This window comes from Actinia tenebrosa, unplaced genomic scaffold (genome assembly GCF_029948245.1).
Source record: "Actinia tenebrosa isolate PJP-AT-01 unplaced genomic scaffold, QUT_ActTen_1.0 PGA_scaffold15__27_contigs__length_11533743, whole genome shotgun sequence".
Classification (NCBI taxonomy): Eukaryota; Metazoa; Cnidaria; class Anthozoa; order Actiniaria; family Actiniidae; genus Actinia; species Actinia tenebrosa.
This window is the reverse complement of record NW_028292575.1, coordinates 6,068,648-6,093,920: the sequence shown is the minus strand read 5'-3', so window position 1 is coordinate 6,093,920 and position 25,273 is coordinate 6,068,648. Positions and strand designations below refer to the sequence as shown.

The following is a 25,273-nucleotide window of genomic DNA, read 5'->3' as shown; positions in this document are numbered from 1 at the left end:
TGTTTTTGGTGTCGTATTTGTAATTTGTGAAGCTCAAGTATTCCAAACAGATCGTGACATCGCCATTCTCTGACCAACTGCATGGACTACAAAAGCGATAATTTATTCAATAAATAAATCTTTACTTTAAAATTGAATTGTCGGGATTGGTCACTGTGTTTTGGCCATAGATCTAGAGATGCAATAGTTCGCGTTCCACTCTCGACTTATGTTCAATTGTTGAAGGCGTTCAATTAAGAACAAGCACCAAACAAACTTAATTTTTTTTGTGGTTAAAAACTTATTTTACAAAATGCTTATATATTTTAAAATTTAACTTCACGAACAACTGTCTGTTATCAAGATAAAATGTCTCCGACCATCTTCTCAAACTTGTTGTTAGTCGCTTCGTCCATGATGACTTTAGCGGTTGGAAATCGATCCTCATTAGCCTCGGTTTCGTGTACGATTGCTTCATGATACAACGAACTGGAAGGACTAAGAATGACAGGCCTGACTTGTGATTGAATGGTGTGTTTTGAGAAAAGGACTACATCCCGGGCGTAGAGTGCATCTCACAGCCCCCTCAGATACCAAATTACATACATTTACTGTATTTTATAGCTTCCGTCTCCGCCCGGGATGTAGTCTTTATTTGTATCTTGAATGCTTCCCTTTGAAAACAACTTAGAATTCTTTCTTTAAAAAAACTCCTACTATACCATCTCTACTACGAAAAAACCATAAACGATAGACTGAATCTATATACGGGATACAGACGAAACAGTCCAGGGCTTACTTTCTAGCGCAAATTTCGAAACGCAGTAAAAAAAAAAAAAACAAACAAAAAAAAAAACGCACGGCACGGACGTGCTGTGACTGGGCGTGCATGTTTTTTTATTGCTTGATTAATGATCTAGCGCTTTTTGATCGGTTTAAAGGCTGTTGTCAATTCAGTATCGTGACCTTACCGTCTCCGTTACATTACAAAACAAAGCACTAAAGCCGATGGGTAGCTTTGGATGGCTATAGATGGCTATATATACCTATGCACGTATGGCTATGTTTGGTTGAATATGTATGGCTAGATACGGCTATGTATGTCTATGTATGGCTATCTATGCCTTTGGGTAGCAATGTATACTAATGTGTGGCTATGCACACCTAGCTATGTCCTGTGTTTACCGATGTATGGTTATGTATGGCAATGTATACCAATGTATGGCTATGTACACCTATGTATGCCCATGTATGTCTGTACATGGCTAATTATTACTATGCCTGGCTAGGGATGCCCATGTACGTCAGTGTAGGGATGGCCATGTATCACTGTCTCATACGGCCACGAACGGGAGGCTGATGGCGGTGAATGGCTAGTCCAATATTACACCAGCGAATACATGGACTAACACACACGACAACCTAACAAGGGTTCGGTTTCGGTTCGGTTCACACTGGCTGGGCGACTATATGACATCCAGCCATGCAGTACATACCCCCTACCCCTGTGAAGCAACGAAAGGTAAGAGCTATAAAGCTGTAAAAAAGGGGCTGTCAAAACTAATACAATGAAATTTCAGTCAAGGTTGTAATATTTAAAGCTTGGTTGAACACCGTAAGATATTTTAGAATTCACGACATGTACGACAGTTCATTTTAGGCCATTTCTCTTAAACCATTGTTAATATTGACTATGTTTAAACTTACTCTATTGAAAATGGCAATTAATAATTAGCCTTTAATATAGAATAAAATTCTGTACTTTCATTTAAAGGACCGTTCAAACTTCATCAATCGATACGTAGTGAAAAGACATAAAATGAAAGTGGTTGAGAAGGCTAAGTTGAAGTCATTTTATCATCCATGTTGAAACGTAGCTTGAGCTACGAATGAACACGCGGTCGTCAGAATTGTTTGTCGTGGTGTAACCTTTAATACCTTATTATTTCTTATGATCTATTGACTCCTAGGGCATTTCCTGACACATAGGGCGGATCATCACATTATTTCCAAACAGTGTTGTCCCCTTCAAGGATTGTTGTCAAGGATTTCTTTAAAATAAAACAGCTGTAAGTAAGCTTTTTTCCTTCAGATCTCAAATGTTTCATAAGAACTCATCTATATCTCTATATCGCAATGTTGTTACAGATTGAATATTAGATAAATTGATTTTTCTATGTTGGTGCATTTATTTCCAGATATGATGTTGTATTGCCGTGGTAACGGAGTACCAGATACCAACTGGTCGTGGGTGGTTTGTTTTGCCACAGCCTTTAACAATTTGCTACAGTTTGGGTTTTCGCAAAGTTTTGGTGTTTTATTGCCAGTTCTTTCGGAACATTTCCAGGAAGGAAGAGAGACAACAGGTCAGTATCTACTAAAACCCAGTTGTGAAATGAGGTTTTACTCTGTATTTTTGGACAGGGGTATAGTGAGGTCTTGGTCAGGGGGATGGGGGGGGGGGGGGGGGGGCAATGTACCACCAAACTTGTAACCAGATGCTTCCGGTACTGACCAAGGGGAGCGTGGGCTATGGGTATGAAATTGTTTTCCCACCAATTTGCATGTATATACATTTCATTTTTAGAGTAGACAAGAACGTTAAAAGTATAGTAATTGAGATGCTCTCAGTTGACAAAATTTTTTTACGAATTAGTTCCATAGCCCATATTTTGAAATTCTAGCCATTTTGGTGACACTGGTACTATATAAATTAATATAACATTGTAATATCAATTATCTTTCTTTTGTGCAGCATGGGCAGGTTCCATTACTCTTGGCTTCACAATGCTTGTAGGACCATTTGCCGTCAAGTTGACTGAACGGTTTGGACAGCGTGCAGTTGCCATGGGAGCCGGACTTGGCTGTGCATTGTCTCTGCTCACCAGCTCATTTGCCAACCATTTAATAATTCTCTATTTTTCATATGGGTTGCTTTTTGGGCTTTGTGGTGGAGCAATTTTAAATACTGGTTACACTGTCACAACCAAATATTTCATAAAAAACAGGGCGTTAGCTACTGGAATTACTAATTCAGGTATAAGTCTTGGAGTCATGACACTTGGGCCAGTGATGGAGCAATTATTAGAAACACTAGCTTGGAGAAATACCCTAAGAGTGATGGCTGGTGTAATGCTGTTGATTTGCATTCTGGCATCTACATATAACCCAGTACGAATGGAGAATGGGGAAGGACAACGACAGAAGAAAGGCTGTCTATCTTTTATTGATTGTTCTGTGTATAGAAATGTTTCCTACACCATTGGAGTTATCACCATTACCTTGTCATTTTTTGGTCTCTATGTTCCTTTGATTCATTTGGTAAGCAGCATAACTACAGATTTGAAAAAATAAGTATTATAATAAAGTAAGAGTTACTGTAATTACCGAGAACGGAGGCAATGAGCCATATACATCTGAGGGCCACAGCCCTGTGGTATGTATAGGCTTATTGCGGACGTTCGAGGTAATTAAGTATTTTATTTATCATTTGAGAGGGTTTTTATCAAATGTTTATATATTTGACTTAAAAAAAGAAAATAAATAAAATAAAATAAGGTAAAAAAAAAAAAAAAAAAAAAACCTGCATGAAGAGGGTTGATGAATTAAACTGAATTGCTCATTATAAATCCACATTCAATATATAGTTATTAACTGGGTTAACAACTTTATATTGACCTCACATTTATAATGAAAATATAGCAAAAATAAAGCCTTGTGAATAACAAAGAAAACCATGACAATTGATAAATAATAGAGGTTATTTACCTAGGACGTCTGGATACAGAAAAACTGTGCCGAGGTCTTGAATATTCACATTTTCACTTTTTTTTTCTGGTTTGGTATCCTTAAATCATGCATTAGGATTGGTTTCATGAGCATGCAGCATTTCTAAGTGTCTAGTCTTTGAGATAGCAGTTCATAGGTGAACCTATTACTAATTGCATTTGTTTACTTGACCATGGTTGATATCAGGTTTGCCAGTGCCCTGTTTGCTGGCTTTACCTTTTACCACCTCTCACGGACGAGGACATAGGGCTACGTTTTGAGAAAAAACTAGGTCAATTTGGAATTGAATTGCATTATATATTTTTAAGATGGCATCTATTTTACTCCCTAAAACCAAACCCCAATGGGCCTTATTCACCTGGCAGCCATGTTGAATTAAACAATAGATTCCACCACGCGTAGCCTCAAATTCAAGCACTTGAGAATTGATTTATGCTGGGGAAACAAAGGTTTTTATTCTCATGAGAATAAACATGGCCGCTGTGTGATAAAGGTCCATGCACTGTAATGCAAACTTGACCTAGTTTTTTCCCCTTAACCATGGAACAGCTAAAATACTTGTGGCAAATTCCAAAATGTTTTCAAATATGCCTTCATACTTCATTCTAATTTGGTACATTCGTTTTCATATCTGTGGTTTTAAGACAATATTATTAATATAATACTAAAATCATAAAAATAGGACATACGAAGTATGATTATTTCTTTTTTTAATCTAGAAAATATGTCATAATTTTGTTATATATATTTCTTCTTTCAACAGGTGCGATTTGCCAAAGACCTTAGTATCTCCAGTAAAGATGCTTCCTTTCTGTTCATATCCATTGGTAGTGTCTCCACTGTTTCTCGTATTGTGATTGGTCAAATTATTGACAAGAAGTGGTTGACAGCCCTGCAAGCTGTCCAGCTGTCTTCATTCATCATGGGAATTTCTATCATTCTCCTTGCGCTTGCCAAGGAATACAGCCATTTTGTGATATTTGCAGTTGTTTTTGGAGTAACAAATGGAGGTTTTATCACAGCACAGAGTGTATTTTTGCAGAATACTCTTAAACCAGAAAAAAGTGCCATGGGTCTTGGAATGGGTTATATGGTCTATTCTGTTGCTGTTTGTGGGGGATCTCCACTTGCTGGTAAGTAAAGTACATGATGGTGATGAGACGGATGGTGGTGATGATGATAAATACTAGTAAAGGGAAGCACCAGTGGTGCTCTTCATGCTTCGAGGGTTAAACCACTACCACCAGCATTCTTCTGGGTGATCATCATTTATCACTAAGCATCACCATCACCAAAATCGTCATGCTTTATTATTATCGATTATCGTCATCATAATCGACACTAGCTTGTATTCTCTTGATACTTTATTAGTATCAATATTATCATCATCATAATTGACACTACCTTGATTTCTCAGGTTTTATTGCTGATGAATTTGGATCATATATTATCTCTTTCTATATCATTGGTGGAATTGTGGTCTTCTCTTCTGCCCTGCCTTTCATTCTTCTGTGCTGCTCTTTCACAAACAAGAAAGAGCACCCGTTTGAAAGAGAAGAAATTCTCCCAGAAGAAAAGAATGGAGATGGGAATCACACACTTCTTGTCTCTACAGTATAATGTACAGAAGTGAGTGTTCACTTTATTTATTTTCACGATTTCATCATCATGCTTCTTGGGAGATATTGTAAAATAATAAATAAATAAATAAATAAATCTTTTTATTTAAGTGTCTAGTTTTCCTAGCCCTTTTGTACTAATACTCCATTTTACAGTTCTGTTCGAGTGACCACGAATAATAGTTGCAAGTTGAGGCTGCAGTTTCTGTGCATTAAGCAAAACTATACTTTTTATCATGCATGGAAACTCCAGCCTCGGCTTGGAACGGAACTGTAAAATGGAGTATTGGGGACACTTTTCACTCACACGCGCTATCATTACATTTAATATTCTATGCACACTGCAACACTCCACTCACATGTTGATTTTTATGGAGGGAGGAAACGATATTGTAAAGTTTCAATGTATATGTAAAGTGTAACAAATGCTTAACTGAAAATCATTGTCAAATGCAAGGAAATATTATGTTAATAAATATAATATTATTAACAAGTGAAAGGGATGAAAGGGATACAGATAAAACAAAGAAATATTGGTAACAGTAAGTTTATGCAATATACTTAACTCCCACTACCATATTGCTTTGTGAATTTTCTTTTTTATTTAAACAGTTGTATTTCCTCATGAGAATAGTAAGACAATTGGCAACTTTTGAAAAAAAACAAGAGACTGGGGCGAGTTTTGAATTTAATCTTATTAGAAAATTTTTTTGTTGTTTGAGAAAGCATCTCAAGATTACTAAGTCTGGCAAATTTGAACATTATTGGATAAACCAGAAATATTAGCTTTCAAAAGTCTTGAAATTTTACAAAGAATGTGTGGTTACAGGGGACAGGGGGTCTTTCTCAAGACTGCACTCGCCTACCCGGAGGGAGTCTGGTAGAAGTGACGCCATCGTACAAAACGTCCTGTTACATAACACGAAGGATCAGTCGAAGGCAAAAGGATTGAACTCGGGAAGGAAAACTGCAGTGGCGTCCCGATAAGCCAGTAAAATACCAGGAATACAGTGAGTAAAATTCAACCAAAAACAGAATATATTCCTGGATTTTAATTTTTTTGGTGCTTTGAGCGCCACACCGAAACATGCATGGATTGTTGTACTAGCACCCACGTGTGGTCATTGTTTTGGACACGTATACGTATTTGTCGTTTTGCCTGGAATAGCAGACCAATTTTTTTGTCCCGATCTTTTTACTTTGATTTACATTTTTAAGCTTTCAGATACTAATATATAAAATCAACATTTTGTGCGAAAATGTATAAAGGAACCAAGACAATTTGACCAGGTATTACAATACTGAATTTAAAAGTAGTTTATACACTATGAGCTTTCTTTACAAACGAAACGAAGCAGAATGTACGTCCAATCGTTCCAAGCAAAAGCTTCTTTGTTAGAACGATCAAAATTCAACTACATGTACATTAGCCGCCGTAAGTAAAAGCTTAGGTGAATGCTGCCTAAGTCGGCTTTTTTGATTGGCATTTTCTCCCACCATGGTCCACCATATTCAGTTTAAAATGTTATGCTTACGGTGCTTTCAAAACCAGTTTATAACAGGTTTAACTGGAATTCCAGTAATTTTAATATCGTACTGAATGCGAATGCTTTTCGAATGCTTTCCGATGGTCCAGCTTTACCAGTACAGTTTTGCAGTAATTGCTGTTAAAACCAGTACGTTTATTTATTTTAATGGGGTACGAAAGCTTTTAAATAGAAAGATGAATTCCAAAACAAGGTGTTTGTTTGACGGCCCTACAATCGAACCACTGCCGCAGACGGATAAGAAAACAATCATTCCTACGACCAGAAAAGATCTTGATGATGGTTTGATGACTCGAAGGTCTTAGGAAGACCTCAATATTTCCTCTCTGAGAAACATGAATGTCCTTTTGGACGCTAATAAGGTCCCTCGGGACACTAATAAGGTCCCTCGGGACGCTAATAAAGTCCGTCAGGACACAACAAAAAAAGTTCTTCGGGACGCAGACAATGTACTTTCGGATGCAAAAATGGTCCTCCAGGAAATAAACTGAGAAGTATATGTTTTGAAAAAAACTGTCCTAGGGGACATTGACTAAGATAAGATAGTCAAACAAAGACCTATGTTTAGATTGAAAAGTGTTGTTTTTAAAACATCAGTGAAAGCTGTGTGTTATCTCGAGATGTAGAATTAAATCCAGGTCCAGTAGTTCATTATCATTTGAGTATCAAATACAAGTGCTGATTTTCTGTTGAACTATAGATTGTATAGACATGGTTTAAGACCATTAGATGTAGGTGGTGGTGGTGAGTGCTTTTTCAAATCAACGTCACACTAGTTATATAGTGATCCATGTCAACACTTAGCAATACGAGCACGAGCAGTAGGATATTAAGAGAAAATCCTGAGCGATTCATAGAAACTATACTTCATAGATCATGGTCACAATATTTGCAGAGTATGTCCATGCAAGGGACATGGGCTGATCATATTGTAATACAGCCAGTAACCACATGTCCCCTTAGGAGGCTTTTGTTTTGCATCGATAGTAAAATTACTGGAAAACTAGTGGTCCGCGGGTCGGATAAGTATCAAGTACCTGGAATTTCGTGATTTCGTAGCTTGAATAGTTCGTGATTTCCACCATATTCACCTCGCTCTGTAAGACATTTTGTCTGGAACTCGTACGTACTAAAACATGGAATGACCTAAAACCAGCTACAACCAGCTACAACCAGCTCAATCTAAAATCACCTAGAACGAGCCATAAACTGGTTTAATGTCTATTCACAAGGGTAAAACCTTCATTTTTATGGAAAATTATAAGTTCGAAAATAAGATAAATTTTCGTTTATGTTAAGCAAAGTGAAAAGAAACATCTCGCTGTGAGCCACTGCGCTCTTGAATGGTAATTTTACTAAAACTGAATGAGTTTTATCCAAAATATAAATATAATATGTTATCTGGTTATTCTTTTCAACACCTTTGTCCAGGATTAATTGACTTGGCTTCATGCTGATTGGTTCTCGTGGTGTCGCTGGTAATCACTCTTAAGTAAATATCAATTACCCGAGAAACTTTAACTTGGCTTTCATTGGCTGAGCGGTTTTCAGTAATACACGAACTTCAATTGGCTAAAGGTACATGAATATTCAAGTATTCGAAGCCAACTTTGGCATGTGGACGCATACATTACTTAATTGCCAAAGTATTTCTGTGTTTGTCTATATTCTTTTTCATTCTTGAAATATGAGTCGTTTGCTATAGCTCAAATCAGCGTTGAAAAACGAAACGCAGGCACACTGAGATGTCAACACTGCACAATAAGATGCGGTAAACATTTGATTCTTAGCCTGTGTACAGCCGCTTCCCACCCCTCCCCCCCTTCGGGGAAAAACGGGGGGAGGGGTGGGAACCGGCTGTACACAGGCTATTGATTCTGTGTACCTTGAGCATAGTTTATCGAGACGACGTGATCTAGAAAAGTACGCTGTTTTTCCAAAACGAATTAATATTTTTTAATGAAATTACATAAGCAATCTTTGTTAAATAAGCTTTAAGAAAATGTATATTTTGTTGGGATTTCTTTAAATATTAAGCGTTCTACGCGAACTCAAAGCAAATTACGACCGATTTCTGTCAGCTGATACCTCAAGCTTTCAGAAAACGTATGCTTTATGAAGAAGAATTTGATACAAATGAAACGCGCTATGAGCTTTCAAAGAAAAGGACCCGATTGTGTCCTGTGTATCGTTAAGTCTCCAACCACCTTCATTACATAATTCTTTTCCCCTGAGTTTTTAGGATTTGACGCTAATTTTTCGTTAGAATCATAACAAATACTTGAAAATAGATATCAAAAATTCAATGCAATCCATTAATGTGGCTGGATAGGGTTTTCTCGGCGCGCTACCTTCCAACAATTCATTGGAAAAACAACATCGCACCGTGTAAAACCCCTCAAAAAAACCATGTAGATTCATGAGAAAAACTGCATAGATAACGTTAATGGCTTTTCTTTGTTAATGCATTTTTATCTACGGTAGAGTGAAGAGACTCTAGAAAGATGCGTAATCTGTAGTTAAATTCATTCTGTTTGAGAATGGTGACTTAACCAGGGTGAACGTCATGACCAGTTTGATTTGGATGTTGGTATCATAGTCGATGATTTGTTCGTACATCGTACAGGGTTGTGTTGAAGGAATGCTGTTCCCTAGGGGGTACAAACTATTGTTGAACACTATTGGCTAAGTGTATAAATAATAGCGAAACGTGAACTTGATTTACAAACCTGACGAAGACTGATCACAGTCCTGGAGTCGACAATTTGTAGCACATTTTTCAAAGACGTTATTTAAGATCTGTTATGACTGTTATTCATAGTTTTAAAAGTATGATCACAGATCGCCCAAACACCTATAATCTTAATATTATTATCACCATCATCATCATTTTTATTATTCTCATTGTTTGTGTTGATTGTGATGGTGGTGGTGATGGCGATGATACCGATGATGACATATGATCATCATGCTAATGATGATCTTATGTTGTCGGTAATGATGATAATGCTGGTGGTGATGATGATTATGATGATGATGAGGAGGAGGAAGAGGAGGATTAGCTAAATGGAAGCGATGATCATATTTTTATATATAATAAAAAAAACTTCGTATTATGAGAGTAGGCACAGGTAGCCCAAGCTAGGTTCCTGTGGGGTCATGTTATAAGAAAATGTATAGCGATACTTAATTAAAAACCTCAATAAAATCGTCGAAAAGCGAAATAAAGGAAAGACATCTCTATCCACAGAAACCTAGCTTGGACTACCTGTGCAGTAGGTAGACTAAAAAAAAGCAGTTGACTACGCCTGGATCATTTCTTGTCCATTATACAGTCCTTTGACTAAACGTTGTCGTTTGGTCGGCTTCATCCCTACGCGCCTAGACCGAACAGGATCATGGGGATAATTAATTGACAGTTACCAGCTGCCGCATATGTTATCTAACACGTCTTGAGCTCGCTGTTTTCGATCCCATTTAATTTGCTAAGACCATGCCTCGAGATTTAAGCTGGCGAGCAGTTTGGATGACGCAAGTTCTGGATAATTTACCCGTTATCCTTTTCGGTCTAGGCGCGTAGGGATGATCCGAACAACGACAACGTTTAGCCAAAGGACTGTATGTCTTAATTTTTAATGATAATGAAAATTCCTTGATCGTAAAATAATATATTCCTCTTAAAGCTTGAACTTAATTGCAGGTCTGCAAGATATTGTTAGTCTTTAAATCATGAAGGAAATGAAGAAGATATTGATAGCTAACCGAGGAGTGTGTGCTTGTCGGATAATGAAGACTTGTCGGAAGATGAACATCGACTTTGCGACTATATTCACCAGTGAAGACCAGCTATCCCTTCATGTAAGAAATTCTAAAGAAAGCTATCTTGTCGAGTCTTACATGGACATTAATGCCATCATTGACGCAGCAAAGAAGTGTTCAGCAAGTGCAATCCATCCTGGTTATGGATTTCAATCAGAAAATTATTTGTTCGCTGAAAAGTGCGCCGAAGCCGATATAATATTCATCGGTCCAGAAAAAGAAAGCATGAAGCTTCTAGCACAAAAGCATGTCTCTAAGGAGTTGGCAGTGAAGGCCAACCTACCACCTATACCGGCTTCAGGCCTGCTAAATAATGTAGAGGATGCCGTCCAATGGGCAAACGACGTTGGTTATCCATGTATTTTGAAGCTATCAGGGGCAGGCGGTGGAATGGGTATTCAGTTGTGTGAAAACGAGAACCACGTTCGAGAGAAATTCCCAAGATGTTCTATGCTTGGAGTCAAATTGTATGGGTCCAGTGAGATGTATGCAGAGAAATACATACCAAAAGCTCGCCACGTTGAGGTACAAGTATTTGGCGATGGGAAAGGAAATGTCATTCATCTTGGTGAAAGAGAGTGTTCCATCCAGCGTAGGTACCAGAAGGTCATCGAGGAGTCGCCTTGTCCAGCTCTTACCGAGGAGTTGAGAGAAAAGGTCTGCAAAATGGCTGTTCATCTGTGTCAATCTGTAGCCTACAAGTCGGCTGGAACAGTTGAGTTTTTGTTCGATGAAGCTACCAATGAGTTTTACTTTCTTGAAGTGAACACGCGCCTTCAAGTGGAGCACAGACTGACTGAGCTTTGCTATGGCATTGACATAGTGGAATGGATGATCTCGCAGGCTTGCCCCTCCATGAAGAGGGACATAAATCACACAGCATTAAAACCTCGAGGCCATGCAATTGAATGCCGTATTTATGCCGAAGATCCAATCAGTGGATTCAAGCCTTCCTCTGGAACGATCACTGAAGTAAGTCTCCCTACAGAAAGCTCGAACTGTGTTGTAGACACTTGGGTATTTGGAGGCTGCAACATTTCTTCAAGCTTTGATCCATTGCTTGCAAACATTGTGCAGTGGAGCCCAACACGCTCAGAAGCAGTGCGAAAATTGATCGAAACCTTAGGAAAGACCTACATTGGTGGTCCTTACAACAACGTTGATTTCGTGGCTGATGTCGTTAAAAGTCGTAATTTCATTCTCGGAAATACCCACGTGCAGATTCTGAAAGAGCACACATATAAGCCAAGATGCATGGAAGTCGTTTCTCCCGGACTTCTTACGACAGTTCAAGATTGGCCGGGCCGTAAGGATAAAGGTTTATGGCGCATCGGGGTACCCCCTAGTGGACCCATGGATCATTTTGCTTGTAGAGTCGCAAACTGTATCGTTGGTAATAAAGAATCCGACGCAGTGCTGGAGATTACTCTCAGTGGTCCAACCCTAAAGTTTCGTTGTGACACAAGGATTGCTATGACAGGTGCATCTATGGACGTTACGCTAGATGGTCTCGCTATTCCAATGTGGGAGACAATAACAGTCGACGCTGGAAGTGTCCTTAAAATTGGAAGTCTTAATACCGGTCTGGGATCCCGAGCATACCTCAGTGTTGAAGGAGGTATTGACGTTCCGAAGTACCTAGGAAGTCGTTCCACCTTTCCAAATGGACAATTGGGCGGATATCAAGGACGTCCACTTAAAGCTGGTGATGTTGTGCAGTTTGAAAACTTAAGGACACCTCTCAGATCCGAAAACAATGTAATTCAACTAGATGCTGCAAAAATGAGAGCAGAATACAGAGAAGATTGGGAAATTGGGGTCCTTCCTGGTCCACATGCCAATCCAGAATTCCTAACTGACAAAGACGTCGACATGTTCTATAGGTACCAAATGGGAAATTGGTCATAACTCTAACCGCCTTGGCATTAGATTGTTGGGTCCTGCACCAGAATGGGCCAGAACAGACGGAGGAGAAGGAGGAAGTCATCCATCAAATATTCACGATTGTGAATACGCAGTAGGAACGATAAATTTTACTGGAAACATGCCCATTATCATTGCTCAAGATGGGCCTAGCCTTGGGGGGTTCGTTTGCCCTAGTACTATTGTCTAATCAGAGTTGTGGAAAATAGGTCAAGTAAAAGCCGGGAATACCATTAGATTCAGGAAGATGACCATCGAAGAAGCAGTACAAGCAAGGATTGAGCAAAATGAGTTTATAGAGTCTCTTTCTTCAACACTGCGGATCCCAAAACCAGCATCTTTGCCTGCACGATACCCTCAAACCAATGCCGTTCTGCACAAGATCCCTTCATCTGATGTCCATCCAGGAGCAGATATTCGCTTGGCTGGGGACACTCATATTTTGATTGAATATGGCGAAATGGTTCTCGATCTTAATCTTCGATTTCGCGCACACTTTTTGGAACAATGGCTTCTCAAGCACGAGATCACTGGGTTGGAAGAAACTGCTCCGGGTGTTCGTTCACTTCAAATTCGTTACGACTCCCTCCTGTTACCTCTAACCGACTTAATCGAGATTATTCTCGTTGCTGACAAGGAACTTGGAGACATTTCGAATAGTTCCATCCCCAGCCGTGTCATGTACTTGCCAATGTGTTTCGACTACAGCGGCGTTGATCAAGCAATTGGAAAGTACATGAAGTCAGTACGCCCTCAAGCGCCATATCTGCCATCAAATATCGAATACATTGCTCAGAACAATGGTTTAGCTGGACGACAAGAAGTTGAGGAGAAGATTTTTGCTGCTTCCTACATTTGCCTTGGTTTAGGAGATGTCTATCTCGGTGCCTGCTGTGCTGTTCCCGTAAACCCGTTGCATCGTATGGTTACAACTAAGTACAATCCAGCTCGTACCTTTACACAAGAAGGAACCGTAGGACTAGGAGGATCCTACATGTGTATCTATCCAATGAATAGCCCTGGTGGGTATCTACGCTACCAATCTGGGATACGTTCGCAGTGACACACCCTAAGCTCTTCAGCAAAGAAAAACCATGGATGCTTGAAATGTTCGACCAAATACGCTTCTACCAAGTCAGCGAACCAGAGTTGGACAAGCTGCGCAAAGAATTTACCCAAGGGAAACTGCAAATTCGCGTGCAAAAAGTGGATTTTTCCATTGCTGAATACAATGTATTTCTTGGCTCCATAGCTGAAGAAACAAGAAAATATCGAGAAATCCAAAGCAAAGCTGCTGCCATCATGTTAAAAAAGGAAGAAAAGAGCCTTGAGGAACTCCAGAAGGCGAGTTTCAACTACATGAAGTTGTCGGAACAAAGGCTCAACGAAGTGCACCTCGGAAATGAAGTGCCTGAAGGATCGGTCGGAGTGCACTCTTTAGTAACAGGAAAAGTATGGGAATCATTTACTTCTGTCGGGGATCAAGTTACCGAGGATCAAGTGCTCCTTACGGTGGAAGCCATGAAGATGGAGTGTTCTAGCAGTGCTCCATGTTCTGGGGTAGTCTCGAAAGTTCTAGTAAAGGTTGGTCAACTGGTAAATCAAGGAGACTTGCTCATAATAATCAAGAAAATATAAAAGGAAATCTTGGAGTAAGAAAGAAAACAAACTTTGATTGAACTGCATCAAAACAGACTTTTTACAAAAACTGGTATTAAACAATTCCAGCGACATCATATCCATTTATAAATATTTACACCAGTATTAGTAGCTATTTAGTGACTAATAGTTGCTATCCCTCAACCAGAACATTCATTACACAAAGCTAAATACACAAGAGGCCATTCATTTTTGTCTTTTGTTTAATGAACTGTGCTGGTTGAGTGATATCAACTATTAATCAGAAATAGCTACTATTGGTCAGTATCAACTTTGTTTTATATTTCATGGTTTTACTGCATGCGCTCTGTTTTACCAGTTACAGTTTAAGTTCACCTCGAGTGAGCATCCTCAACAAGCTGCTGACGTTTGTATTAAAAGTTTTAATTTTTAATCCTTGTTAGTTTTTTAAATTTTTCCCATCATCCTCAGTGGTCTCAGCTTTGTAGGTAGTTGTTAACTTTATAATACACTCAACAAAATTACTCGATACTGATTGGACAAGTGGAATACAATTAAATCCCAAACTGTACTCTGTGGGAGTCCCAATTAAATTCTTCAATTTTGTTGAGTGTATCATAAGAAGCTTTGAACCTTGGTAGGGACGCATGAGCTGGTTTGACTGTAATAGTGCAGTTTTCGTATGACTGTGAAAAGTTCACGGCACGAACACGGTCGTGACACAGCAAGGGATACGCGTGACAAATCACATTGCACGAGAATTTACTCTCCATCCAATCAAATACCCGGAACACGGCATAAACACGTCGCGGACACGGTCACGCCAAGATTACGGCACTTTTAAACAAATCATATTGCGCGTGAAAAAATCAGCCAATTAAAATTCTAGAAAGTATCACGGTCACGACACTTCACGCTTACGGCACCGAGCTTTTCACAGTCATACGAAAACTGCACTATGAACCAAAAAAAGGCACTGGGTGTGAGACATGGTGTCTGTCAACCTGTACATAGAGAAGCGAGTAAGACTTTATATAGGGATGTAGCCTAAGATGTAACCTAAGCTCTTGCGTATCTAATTGGAGGATAACAAGATTATTTAGCATATGAAAATTTAGCAAGACTAGGGTCAAACGTCGAACTTCACATGAGCTGAACCTAATGACATCAAAGAGGACGTCTTGTCATCCATCGTTTCGATAACGTTTGGCTTATGTGAAGTTCGACGTTTGACCTGAGCCTAAGACTTCATATAGGGGTGTAACCCAAGGTGTAATCTAAGCCCTTGTGCATCAGGATGATTATTTAGCCAATGTTATTTTTGCAAAGTGAGCCTTTATATAGGGATGATTATAGTCTCTACTGTCGTAAGTTAATTAGCACTACTCGATAATGCAAGCATCTACTGAGAGGAGCTTACCTTGGGTAAGTGTCTTTATTTTAAGTGGCTGCATGCTGCATTTAGGTAAGAATGTGAACGCAAAAGAACAACACTGGACTATAAGAATGACAGAAAGAGAGCATGTCTGAGAATGTTGAAGATTTTCCAGATTACCAATCTACACGCTGCTGATGCGTTGGATGTAATGATAATTACAGACATGCGCAAATCGATACTTGAGCGAGGAATCTGTTCCCAAGCACGCATGCGCATTAAGGAATCGTCTCTTTGTTTTCAATCGCTTGTAACAACATGTGCTGGATTCAAATCCAACCGGAAATCAGCCTTCTTTTCTAGGGGTGCCAATAGTTCCCTGGCCCGGAACTCCACTGTTTCTGGGATGCCAGCGAGACGAGCAACGTCGATACCAAATGATTTGTAGTCAACACCACTCTGTATCAATACAGATAACATTTTTTTTACCTCGGTCTTACTTTGTTTACATGACCTCCTTACTCAATGTTTTCAGCATTGATTAAATGTTAATAGTTAGCATTGATTAAAAAGTTAAATAGTAAAATATTTTTATATGATTTGAGTGATGCATCTTGGAGATATCAAGGTTTATACTTCTAGTATGCTAATGAGTGTAATATCATAGGAGGCATTTGAGTTTATTTGTCATCATTTTTAAATCAAAACACTGATTACTATGAGAAAACAAACTTGCAATAACCTTTTTATAAACCCCGAGTAAGATAATTATATTTATACAGGATATTTTACTACCTTAGTAAATTTTTTCGTATATTTAATAATGCCTACTATGACATCACACTCATTAGCATACTGGAAGTATAAATATTTTACTATCAAACTTTTAACTTCATGTAGAATCAATGCTGAAAACATTGAGTTAGGGGTCAAAGGCACTTTAAGAGTGAATTTAATTCTGACGAACAAAAAGTAATACTCAAGGAAATTTCTCTGCTTACCATAACCATAAATGTAAATGTGATTATGATAAACAAAGAAATAATGCTCAAGAGAATTGCAACGAACGGGAAAGCAATGGAATTTCTTTGCTTACCATAACCATAAATGTAAATGTGATTATGATAAACAAAGAAATAATGCTCAAGAGAATTGCAACGAACGGGAAAGCAATGGAATTTCTTTGCTTACCATAACCTTATATGTAAATGTGATTATGATAAACAAAGAAATAATGCTCAAGAGAATTGCAACGAACGGGAAAGCAATGGAATTTCTTTGCTTACCATAACCTTATATGTAAATGTGATTCTGATAAGCAAAGAAATAATGCTCAAGAGAATTGCAACGAACGGGAAAGCAATGGAATTTCTCTGCTTACCATAACTTTAAAAGTGAAAATGATCCCGTGTTGCGGAGAGTTATGAGCAGTCACGTGATAGCTCCCAACACGTGGAAGACTCGATGACATGTGCGCGAGTTGGTGGAAGTGAGTGGAGGCCAATGTTCTACAGCCAATGACGTCATGTAAGTATTCAATTACAGCCCAAGCTATCGATAGCCCGTCGAGCATTGACGTGCCGCGACCTTGTGGATGAAAGAACGAGTAAATGAGCCTGATCAGATTGCTTGTGCAGACATAACTGCTTCGAAAAGGTTGGTGAAGGTTTTGTTGCATGTTGATGTTGCACGTTGGATGTTGCACGTTGCATACACCTTTCTCATAAATGGCCGCCAAACGCGGTTGGGACTAGGGACAATTGCATGGACCTTTACTTCAAGAGAGGCTAAAAAGAATGACTTTAACACAAAGGACACAATGATTTACTAATGAGGCCTTTCTGACCTCGCTTCCATTCAATTGTCCCTAGTCCCACCGCGTTTGGCGGCCATTTATGAGAAAGGTCCATACCAAGCCCGGAATGCACCATGGGCGATGCGAATGCAATCAGCGAAAGGTCACAACAATATGTCTGCGCATTTTTTTGGGCATATTTTCTTCTGAGCTAACACTACATATACACCTACATATGATCCACAATACATTGCTATGCAACATGCGAAATGCAATAAAACCATCACCGACCTGTTCCGAAAGAGCTGTATCTTGTTGGTTTGTGTGTAATGTTTTCCCATTTCTGACCAAGTGTCATTCCCTTGAGAATAAGATTCTTTGTTTGAGTTGTATCCATATTCATGTGTCTTCCCATGTGCAACCGAGCGCGAACCTTAAACAAAGAAATGATACTCTAGGGAATGACATGTGGTCTGAAATGGGAAAACATTACGTCAGAGACGAGGAGATCTATTAGTTTTATTCTTTTTACCTATTTCATCAACGACTACCAACGAATTTTGTGTAGCGTGAGATAAAATGTACGCAGTCTCCAACATTTCTGCCATGAAAGTGGATTGATGTTGAACGAGGTTGTCACTGGCACCGATGCGCGCGAATACCCTATCGACGATTCCTTCAAAAATTCAAATAAAAAACACATTTAAAAAATACTAAACTGAAGATAAAATTGAGATAATTTTCCTTAAAAAACTTTTCAATCCAGATCGCACACAAACGAAAAAAAAGTAGTTAGACAAAACGTTTTTGAAGATTATCCTTGCTTTTACGATATAGGTTAAGGACTATCTCATGGTTCCTTGTCCAAGGGTTTTACCACATTTTGTTGGCTCAGGACATCGCGGCACTATTAATATCTTTATTGTGTGCAATCTCAGCAATGTATGACTTGATCTTACCTTAGTAACGCTAACGGCAACGTTGCGCGTATACTCTTAGAAATACCTTTGTACAATCAGTAATTACACGGAGTCCACTTACCAAGACTGGCATGGTGTGCCGGGACAAACGAACCAGCTTGTGCAAGGATAGAGATTAGGGCGTTCTGACGTAGAAATGTGCTTTTACCTAAAACATAAAATTAAAACTTCTTATAAAAATACATGATACTTGAAATGTTTGTCTCTGACTTAATTTTTTAATTTTATTTTTTCGATCCGCGACCACGGATCTTCTTCAGCGTGCCCTTGGTATTTGGGCACGCGTATTTAAATGTTGGTATAAGCGCGCGCGCTAGAGTCCCGTACGTATATAAAATACATATTAACCACAAATAAAAAAATATGAAAAATACATTAACCAAAGCTTTGTTAGGCACAGAGTTTTAAAGGGTGGCGGCCATACTGAGGAGTGGAAACAATGCAAGTTTTTTTTTTGCGTGAAAAGATATGTCATCTCTCAAAGAAGCCCTTCAATCATAGGCTCAGAGTCCAGCCTTTTCGTGCTGCCGCGTTGCTCTATCCCGCATGGCTGGCGCACGAAACCATGGCTGCCTGAAATCTGAGCCTACCTTCATCATGGCTGTCAAGAAACCAAACCTTCAAGTAATTGTTAACCTCTCGTACTTACCCCCCATGTTGGGGCCCGTTACGATCCACACTTTCTTTTCATTCAAGTTACAGTCATTAGACACGAAGCTTTCAGGCTGAAGAATGTCCACTACAGGATGTCGGCCTCCTGCAACTCGAAACTCTGTGCCTTCGACCATCACTGGCTTGGTGTACCCACGATTCAGTGCCAGGAGAGCCAAAGAAGAAGCAACGTCTAGCGCAGCGAATGATTTAGCTACGCGTTTGATGTGGTCTGCTCGAAAAGTCACCTTAGAAGTGGAGAGTTACAGTTTGGTATGTATTGAGGCGAAGTCACACGGTGCAACATTACAACATTCCAGGCAATGTTGCTGTATTAGGATTGTCTTTTAATTCAGCAAAATAGCGTGCAACAAATTGCGTCGTGTGAGACGACTCGCAACATCGCAACATGTGGCCTTTGTCTTTCCCTTCGCAGAATTACTGCACAGCAGATATTAGAGTCATACTCTATTCCCTTCAAACAATTGTTGCGTTTGGATCAGGTTCTATACATTTACTGTATTGACCCAAATGCCTCGACTTAAACAATTGCTTTAAGGCAATACAGTGGAACACTAATATGTGCAATTGCGCAATATTTCTCAATGCGTCTTTGCGTTTGTCACGCTGAATACGATATAATAGACCTCTTTACCTTGGGCCCAATGTTTTCCCATTTCAAACCACGTGTCATTATCTTGAGAATAATATCTTTGTTTGGGACCTCTTTGTCATGGGTGAAATTCCCATTTCAAACCACATGTCATTCTCTTGAGAATAATATCTTTGTTTGGGACCCCTTTGTCATGGGTGAAATTCCCATTTCAAACCGCATGTCATTCTCTTGAGAATAATATCTTTGTTTGGGACCTCTTTGTCATGGGTGAAATTCCCATTTCAAACCACGTCATTCTCTTGAGAATAATATCTTTGTTTGGGACCTCTTTGTCATGGGTGAAATTCCCATTTCAAACCACATGTCATTCTCTTGAGAATAATATCTTTGTTTGGGTAGTATCTATATTCATGTATCTTCTCATGTGCAACCGTTAAACAAAGAAATGATACTCCAGGAGATGACACGTGATTTGAAATGAAAAAAAAAAACAAAACAAAAAAACATTACGCCCAAGCTAAAGAGGTCTATTATCCCGATCAAAAAATTATCTCTCTGTGCAGCAATACTTGTGCAATATTCCCCAGTATTATTTGATAGTAAGTCTTTGCGGCTTGATGTAGTCAAAGCACATTACCTGTTGACACAGTTCCTCAGACAGTGCTCTTTGGACGCGCTCGTATTCCTCCTGCAAACCTTTCAGTTCAGCGTTCAATTCCTGTAGTTTTAAAGTGCTATAGCGCATTTTGTCACTTGTGTTGTCAACCTTCACGAAATCCTCGCGCGCGTTCAGCTTCGATTTGTGTGAGGAAGGAATCTCGACCACACGTATGAAAGACTTGTGGCTATTGATGACCAACTTGGAAATCCCTAGCAATGCTCTGATTAAAAAAACAAAAGGTAGAATTGAGGCCAAGTCTGTCCTATATAAAACTGGTCAATACACCAGAGTCATTAGCACTTGGGCTTTTCTGTTTTGTTTCTTTAGCGACTATGAATACACCTATTTCGAAACATTTGGTCATCGCCAAAGACAATAGGCAATAGGCAAAAAGCAATAGGAGATAGGTAATTCCAAGATCCAAGACTAGCTGGATGACTTTTGTTTCTGCTTCTTATACTCCTCAAGAACATGGACCTTAGTGTTGAGACTGATTCAATGTTGTTTGGTAGTCGACGACACCATTTCCGTCTCGGAATGACATATCGCCCATCGCCTTTGGCGATGACAACGCTTTTTGAAATAGGTGAATAACCACTCACTCTGAATGTTACGATAGTCCAAAGGTGACACCTAACAGTTTATTTTGCATCACCGGAGAAACCTTCGATATTTTTGGAGTTTTTTTCTTAGAGTCAAAACCTTTCCAAGATTTCACACTATAACACAGTCACTCTCACCCCAGAGCCCACTCATTCATGCTAGTCATGCTCGACGAACGGCCAGAGACTCTAGAAAAATCTTTCGACCCGTCAAATCCGTTGCTCTTACTATGCATGTTTGTTGAAAATGCGCAGAAAACAGATTAACATATTAACGCTTTGGAGTGAAGAGTGTGTTTACTTTGCGATGTGATAGCTGAGCGTGTGCACGATGAACACTAACCCACCTATAATCCTCTCTAAGTTTGGCCACTTCCTTCTCGTTTTGCGCAATTCTTTCCCTAATATCGTCTGCGGTGTCTGAATAACCCTCCATCACACTGTGTTTAGAAGTCAACTCGCCTACCGCCTGGTCCAGCTCATTTCTTAACTCGTTCAGTTCTTCAAAATCGCTGACTAATAAATGTAATATGGCATCTATTTCCGTAGGACTTGATTTCAGAATGGAAAGGATGTTGGAGTAGAGGAGGATAGCGTTACGGATTGAACGGAGATCTCCTAACTCTGCTGTTCCTGTGGCAACCTTAAACACAAAGTTAAGTAATTAAAACAATAAATACATCCGTAATTCGTTTAACGAGGGTAACACTGAATCCTCTTTGGAGGTAGTCCACAAGATTTTCACATTTTTTAGTGATTTTTAATAGCACGACCAGAATGGTCGTCGTCACGAAGTAGGTTTTGGTGGACGTCAATCGAGGCGCTTCCATAGGCACTTACTCTTGGAAACTTTGTGTTTTCCAATGATGTCATGAAAACACTTTGATTGACGTTATTCCCGACCGAAAAAGTATAGTCTGAGGGCATGTTGTCGTCCCCGTTACCCTGCGAGCAGAGTCTCCTTTTAACTCCTCTACGGGCGAGAGAAGGAAAGGTGTCAACGTCGAGCAAACATACTATTCTGTCTTGATGGCAAATTGTATTATATTTGGCAAGTGCTATCGAGAAACACTTGTAAGCAACTTCATACTTGTAAGATTTGCGCGGGAAATTTTAACAATTTTTCTTTTGTCTTCGTGCAAGCATTTTATATTCGTTTCAAATCTCGTTACTCCTTTGCAGATTCTCTTATAAATTTGTTCAGTACCCAACCTTGCTCCTTATTGGTGGTTTGCAATCATTCCCAAGAAAGTCAAATGACAAACACAAGGCGCCCATGTTGGTGGTATTAACAAAGGAGGTCAATGAGATATTTTACCGCCAACATGGCCGCGATGACTGTAAAGTGCAAACGAAGAATACCCCTAAGAAGTCCAGGAATTTTTTTACCTTTTGTAGTCGACGCTCGATATCTGAACACTGCCTCAATTCCTTGTGTATTGTCTCTGCTATATATCTATTATTATAGAAAAATTCCACAGAATCTAGTCTTGATTGAATAACATCCAGTGTCGTTGAAGGTGCACAAAGCCTTGCATACAATAGGCGTCTACCAGCTGAGGTAGAAGTATTGTTCATTACTCCAAATAACGATGCTTTCTGATTGGTGCTCATTAGAGGTTTTGTGAGTTCTAGTGATCTTCGGGTGTTGAAGTCAATCGCCATGTGCGTGTCTTGGGTGAATCTCATTGGTTTGTTCAACAGTGGAGTGACTTCTCTTTGAGTGTAGCTAATATACTTCAACAATGCTTCCCCTGCACTTATTTCGATTGCTGAAAACTGAGAATTACTAGAGGTCATGGATATGTGAAGCTCGCTGCTTGAGTCTACTGCAAACCAGTCTTTGGGTATCACAGTGACATGATATTCATGCACACAGCTGAGGGAGGATTTTTTAGTGGTTTGACCTATTTTATAATTAGGTTTTCTTTCAGAATCTTTGATGTCTTCTTCTGTCAGTAGAATCTAAAACAAGGTATTGTAACAGGATTTAAAATATCATATATATATTGTTCGGGCTACTATATGGAGAAGCAGTCCGCCATCGCTAGGGAGAAGCATTCCTTTGCCCCATCTCTTGCCAAATGTGCATATCTTGGATCCCCGAGGATGTCTTATATCTGTTACTTCTTGGTTGTGGGTCCTCAGCCTTATGCACTTTAAAACCTGCTTTGCTGTGCAAATACTGTATAGGGTAGCAAGGGCAGATCCAGAGGAGTGGACAGAGTGGGCTGAGAACCCCCTCCCCCACCCTTTGGAGTTGAAAATTATATTAAATAAATTATGTAAATTATAAGGTGAAATCAAAAGTTGATGCTAGATACTTGATTTCTAGATAACAGAGACCCCCTTCAGAATTGCGCTGAACACCAAGCATGTAATCGAGAATACAAGGTACTTTCAAAGGATTATTCAAATTTGAACCTTGCAGCCTCAACTGAATGTTTTGTGTTTGGTCAGTGAACCAATGTATTAGAAGAGGTGAATGAGAACTGTTTCAAGAGCACCTTGAGATTAAAATGTAAGGCGAATAAATGGTGAGGTACTGCATTACAAGTCAGCAAAGACCTTACATGTATCTCTTATCACCTTACCTCAGCAGGGTTGACTCTAGCCAGGTCTTGATCAAGGTCCTCTAGTGTTGAGGTACCCATCTGAAAGTCCCCTGTTGAGATGTCCATCCAGGCCATTCCTAATGATGTTCCTGGGCCCCTTATTATGCTAAGAAGGTAATTAGCATCAGGATGCAATGGTTCTAGTAGTGTCCCTGGGGTCACCAGCCTTACAACTTCACGATGGATGAGCTTCGAGGACTTTTGGGTCCTAAAACAAAATATTCGTATCCAATCATCATATCTGTACACTTGTCACAAGTCAACCTCCCTGGTCTCCCACAGGAGTTTGCTTTTCAAGAGAAGCGAGTGAGTAATGAAGTTGCAATAAGTTGAATGTTGTACCCTAGCAGACTGCAAGGGGGCAGCAGACTTTAGTCAAATAAGCTTTCCAATGTATGTATTCATATGTGTATATATTATATGTAATATCAATGTCAGCAAGCAGCCCTCTTATTGCTTTCATTGATAAACTATATTTTTACAATTTGGTGTGTTTAAAGACCACTTTCTCAAAGTCCCACACAGACTTGCCATAAGCATCTCCTCCCTCTTCCTCAAAACCACGCTGATACCAGTGTGTTGGCAATATTGAGTAAGCAAACATCTCCCAGTTTGTTAGTGAGTGTGACTTGGGTATAAGCAAAGTAGCCAGCCAATAATCAAATGATCGATATGTCTGCAATATTTAATGAAAATATTATAAAATATTATCCTTTATTTACTTTTCTGGCATTTGTGGACAAATAGCAAGTTGAAATCCTTGTTGTACCAGAGTCGTTAACCAGCTGTCAAGAGATCTGACAGGAAAACCAGCCATAACACGATTGACATTAGGATTCTTAGACACTCTTAGCGATGTCTTTTCTGCAACCTTGAGAGCATCTTGGCTGTAGATCTCATAGAAGTCCCCAACTTGAAACAACACAATGAAGTCTGGGAATTTTTTTTTCACGTTCATGTACTGTGCTGCCTAAACCTGACATCTTGGTTGGTTTAGTTGAAGGATCACTTGCTGTAGCATAAAAAGATCTTGGGATGACCAATGTCTTTACTCCTAAAGACGACACTCTGAAAAAAAACAGTAAAAAGTGAAAAGCAAAGAAAAATGGTAACGAAAGAAAGGAAAGACACTCTCACTTATTCATATACTCATATTCCATTATTAATATTTATATACTGCAAAAACAAAAAAAACCCAATAAATTAATGATCAATTAATAATATTATTAGTGATCAGGCATCAAAACCACAGGAACCCCAAACGCGTTTGGATGTCTTCCAAAGTACAGTAGACGTACAATATATACTGAGAAAATCTACAGCAAGACAGAAGAACAGCAAAAACTATACCAAATGCTCTTCTTTGCACAAATACAACAGCTTTTCTTAAAAATCGCAACTTTTTTTAACATCTTTTATAAAATTTATAGTGAGTTTTTTCATATCAGCTGAACTTAGGGAATATGCACTGTATGGGGATAAGAAGCCTAAAATCTACTTTTTGAAATGTTTCAACGGAAATACTAACTTCTTATAATGGTATCTTATATACATACCGAGTCATATGTAGCACAAAACGGCTGAAATTTGGAGTCTTTCGACTGCAAACATTCCACAATACTCCCGCCATTTTTCATGTTTACCGTTTTAGTCCAGTCAGCGGTTTGTTGAATGAGTGGTAA

At 39.1% G+C, this 25,273-nt stretch overlaps 4 protein-coding genes across 4 annotated transcripts; 3 read left to right on the top strand and 1 right to left on the bottom strand.

Annotated features, from left to right (window-relative positions):
* Nucleotides 1–1,357: 1,357 nt before the first annotated feature.
* LOC116302250 (monocarboxylate transporter 13) lies at nucleotides 1,358–5,497 on the top strand. Its single transcript, XM_031711482.2, has 6 exons — nucleotides 1,358–1,501; nucleotides 1,950–2,048; nucleotides 2,178–2,345; nucleotides 2,735–3,300; nucleotides 4,532–4,901; nucleotides 5,186–5,497. Exons 3-6 carry the CDS (start codon nucleotides 2,180–2,182, stop codon nucleotides 5,386–5,388), a joined length of 1,305 nt encoding a protein of 434 aa, XP_031567342.2. The 5' UTR covers nucleotides 1,358–1,501; nucleotides 1,950–2,048; nucleotides 2,178–2,179; the 3' UTR covers nucleotides 5,389–5,497.
* A 5,166-nt stretch (nucleotides 5,498–10,663) lies between these two features.
* LOC116302264 (uncharacterized) lies at nucleotides 10,664–12,661 on the top strand. The gene has a single exon (XM_031711494.2). The coding sequence runs from the start codon at nucleotides 10,664–10,666 to the stop codon at nucleotides 12,659–12,661; it is 1,998 nt and encodes a 665-aa protein (XP_031567354.2).
* Nucleotides 12,662–13,783: 1,122 nt separating this feature from the next.
* Nucleotides 13,784–14,314, top strand: LOC148910953 (uncharacterized). The gene has a single exon (XM_089030674.1). The coding sequence runs from the start codon at nucleotides 13,784–13,786 to the stop codon at nucleotides 14,312–14,314; it is 531 nt and encodes a 176-aa protein (XP_088886800.1).
* Nucleotides 14,315–14,366: 52 nt separating this feature from the next.
* Nucleotides 14,367–25,224, bottom strand: LOC116302265 (uncharacterized). Its single transcript, XM_031711495.2, has 11 exons — nucleotides 25,148–25,224; nucleotides 24,314–24,659; nucleotides 23,571–23,799; nucleotides 22,366–22,941; nucleotides 21,324–21,619; nucleotides 20,351–20,594; nucleotides 19,096–19,345; nucleotides 18,508–18,594; nucleotides 17,999–18,142; nucleotides 17,053–17,258; nucleotides 14,367–16,130 (listed from the first exon to the last, which is right to left on the bottom strand). Exons 2-11 carry the CDS (start codon nucleotides 24,547–24,549, stop codon nucleotides 15,972–15,974), a joined length of 2,427 nt encoding a protein of 808 aa, XP_031567355.2. The 5' UTR covers nucleotides 24,550–24,659; nucleotides 25,148–25,224; the 3' UTR covers nucleotides 14,367–15,971.
* Between the last annotated feature and the right edge of the window lie 49 nt (nucleotides 25,225–25,273).

Coding starts and splice junctions, on each gene's coding strand:
- LOC116302250 (XM_031711482.2), top strand. CDS start 2,180: ATGATGTTGTATTGCCGTGGTAACGGAGTACCAGATACCAACTGGTCG. Junction 2,346..2,734: donor GGAAGGAAGAGAGACAACAG/GTCAGTATCTAC, acceptor TCTTTTGTGCAG/CATGGGCAGGTTCCATTACT. Junction 3,301..4,531: donor ATGTTCCTTTGATTCATTTG/GTAAGCAGCATA, acceptor TTCTTTCAACAG/GTGCGATTTGCCAAAGACCT.
- LOC116302264 (XM_031711494.2), top strand. CDS start 10,664: ATGAAGGAAATGAAGAAGATATTGATAGCTAACCGAGGAGTGTGTGCT.
- LOC148910953 (XM_089030674.1), top strand. CDS start 13,784: ATGTTCGACCAAATACGCTTCTACCAAGTCAGCGAACCAGAGTTGGAC.
- LOC116302265 (XM_031711495.2), bottom strand. CDS start 24,549: ATGAACGTGAAAAAAAAATTCCCAGACTTCATTGTGTTGTTTCAAGTT. Junction 20,595..21,323: donor AAACTTAGAGAGGATTATAG/GTGGGTTAGTGT, acceptor TTTTTTAATCAG/AGCATTGCTAGGGATTTCCA. Junction 18,595..19,095: donor AACGGGCCCCAACATGGGGG/GTAAGTACGAGA, acceptor TTTATGTTTTAG/GTAAAAGCACATTTCTACGT.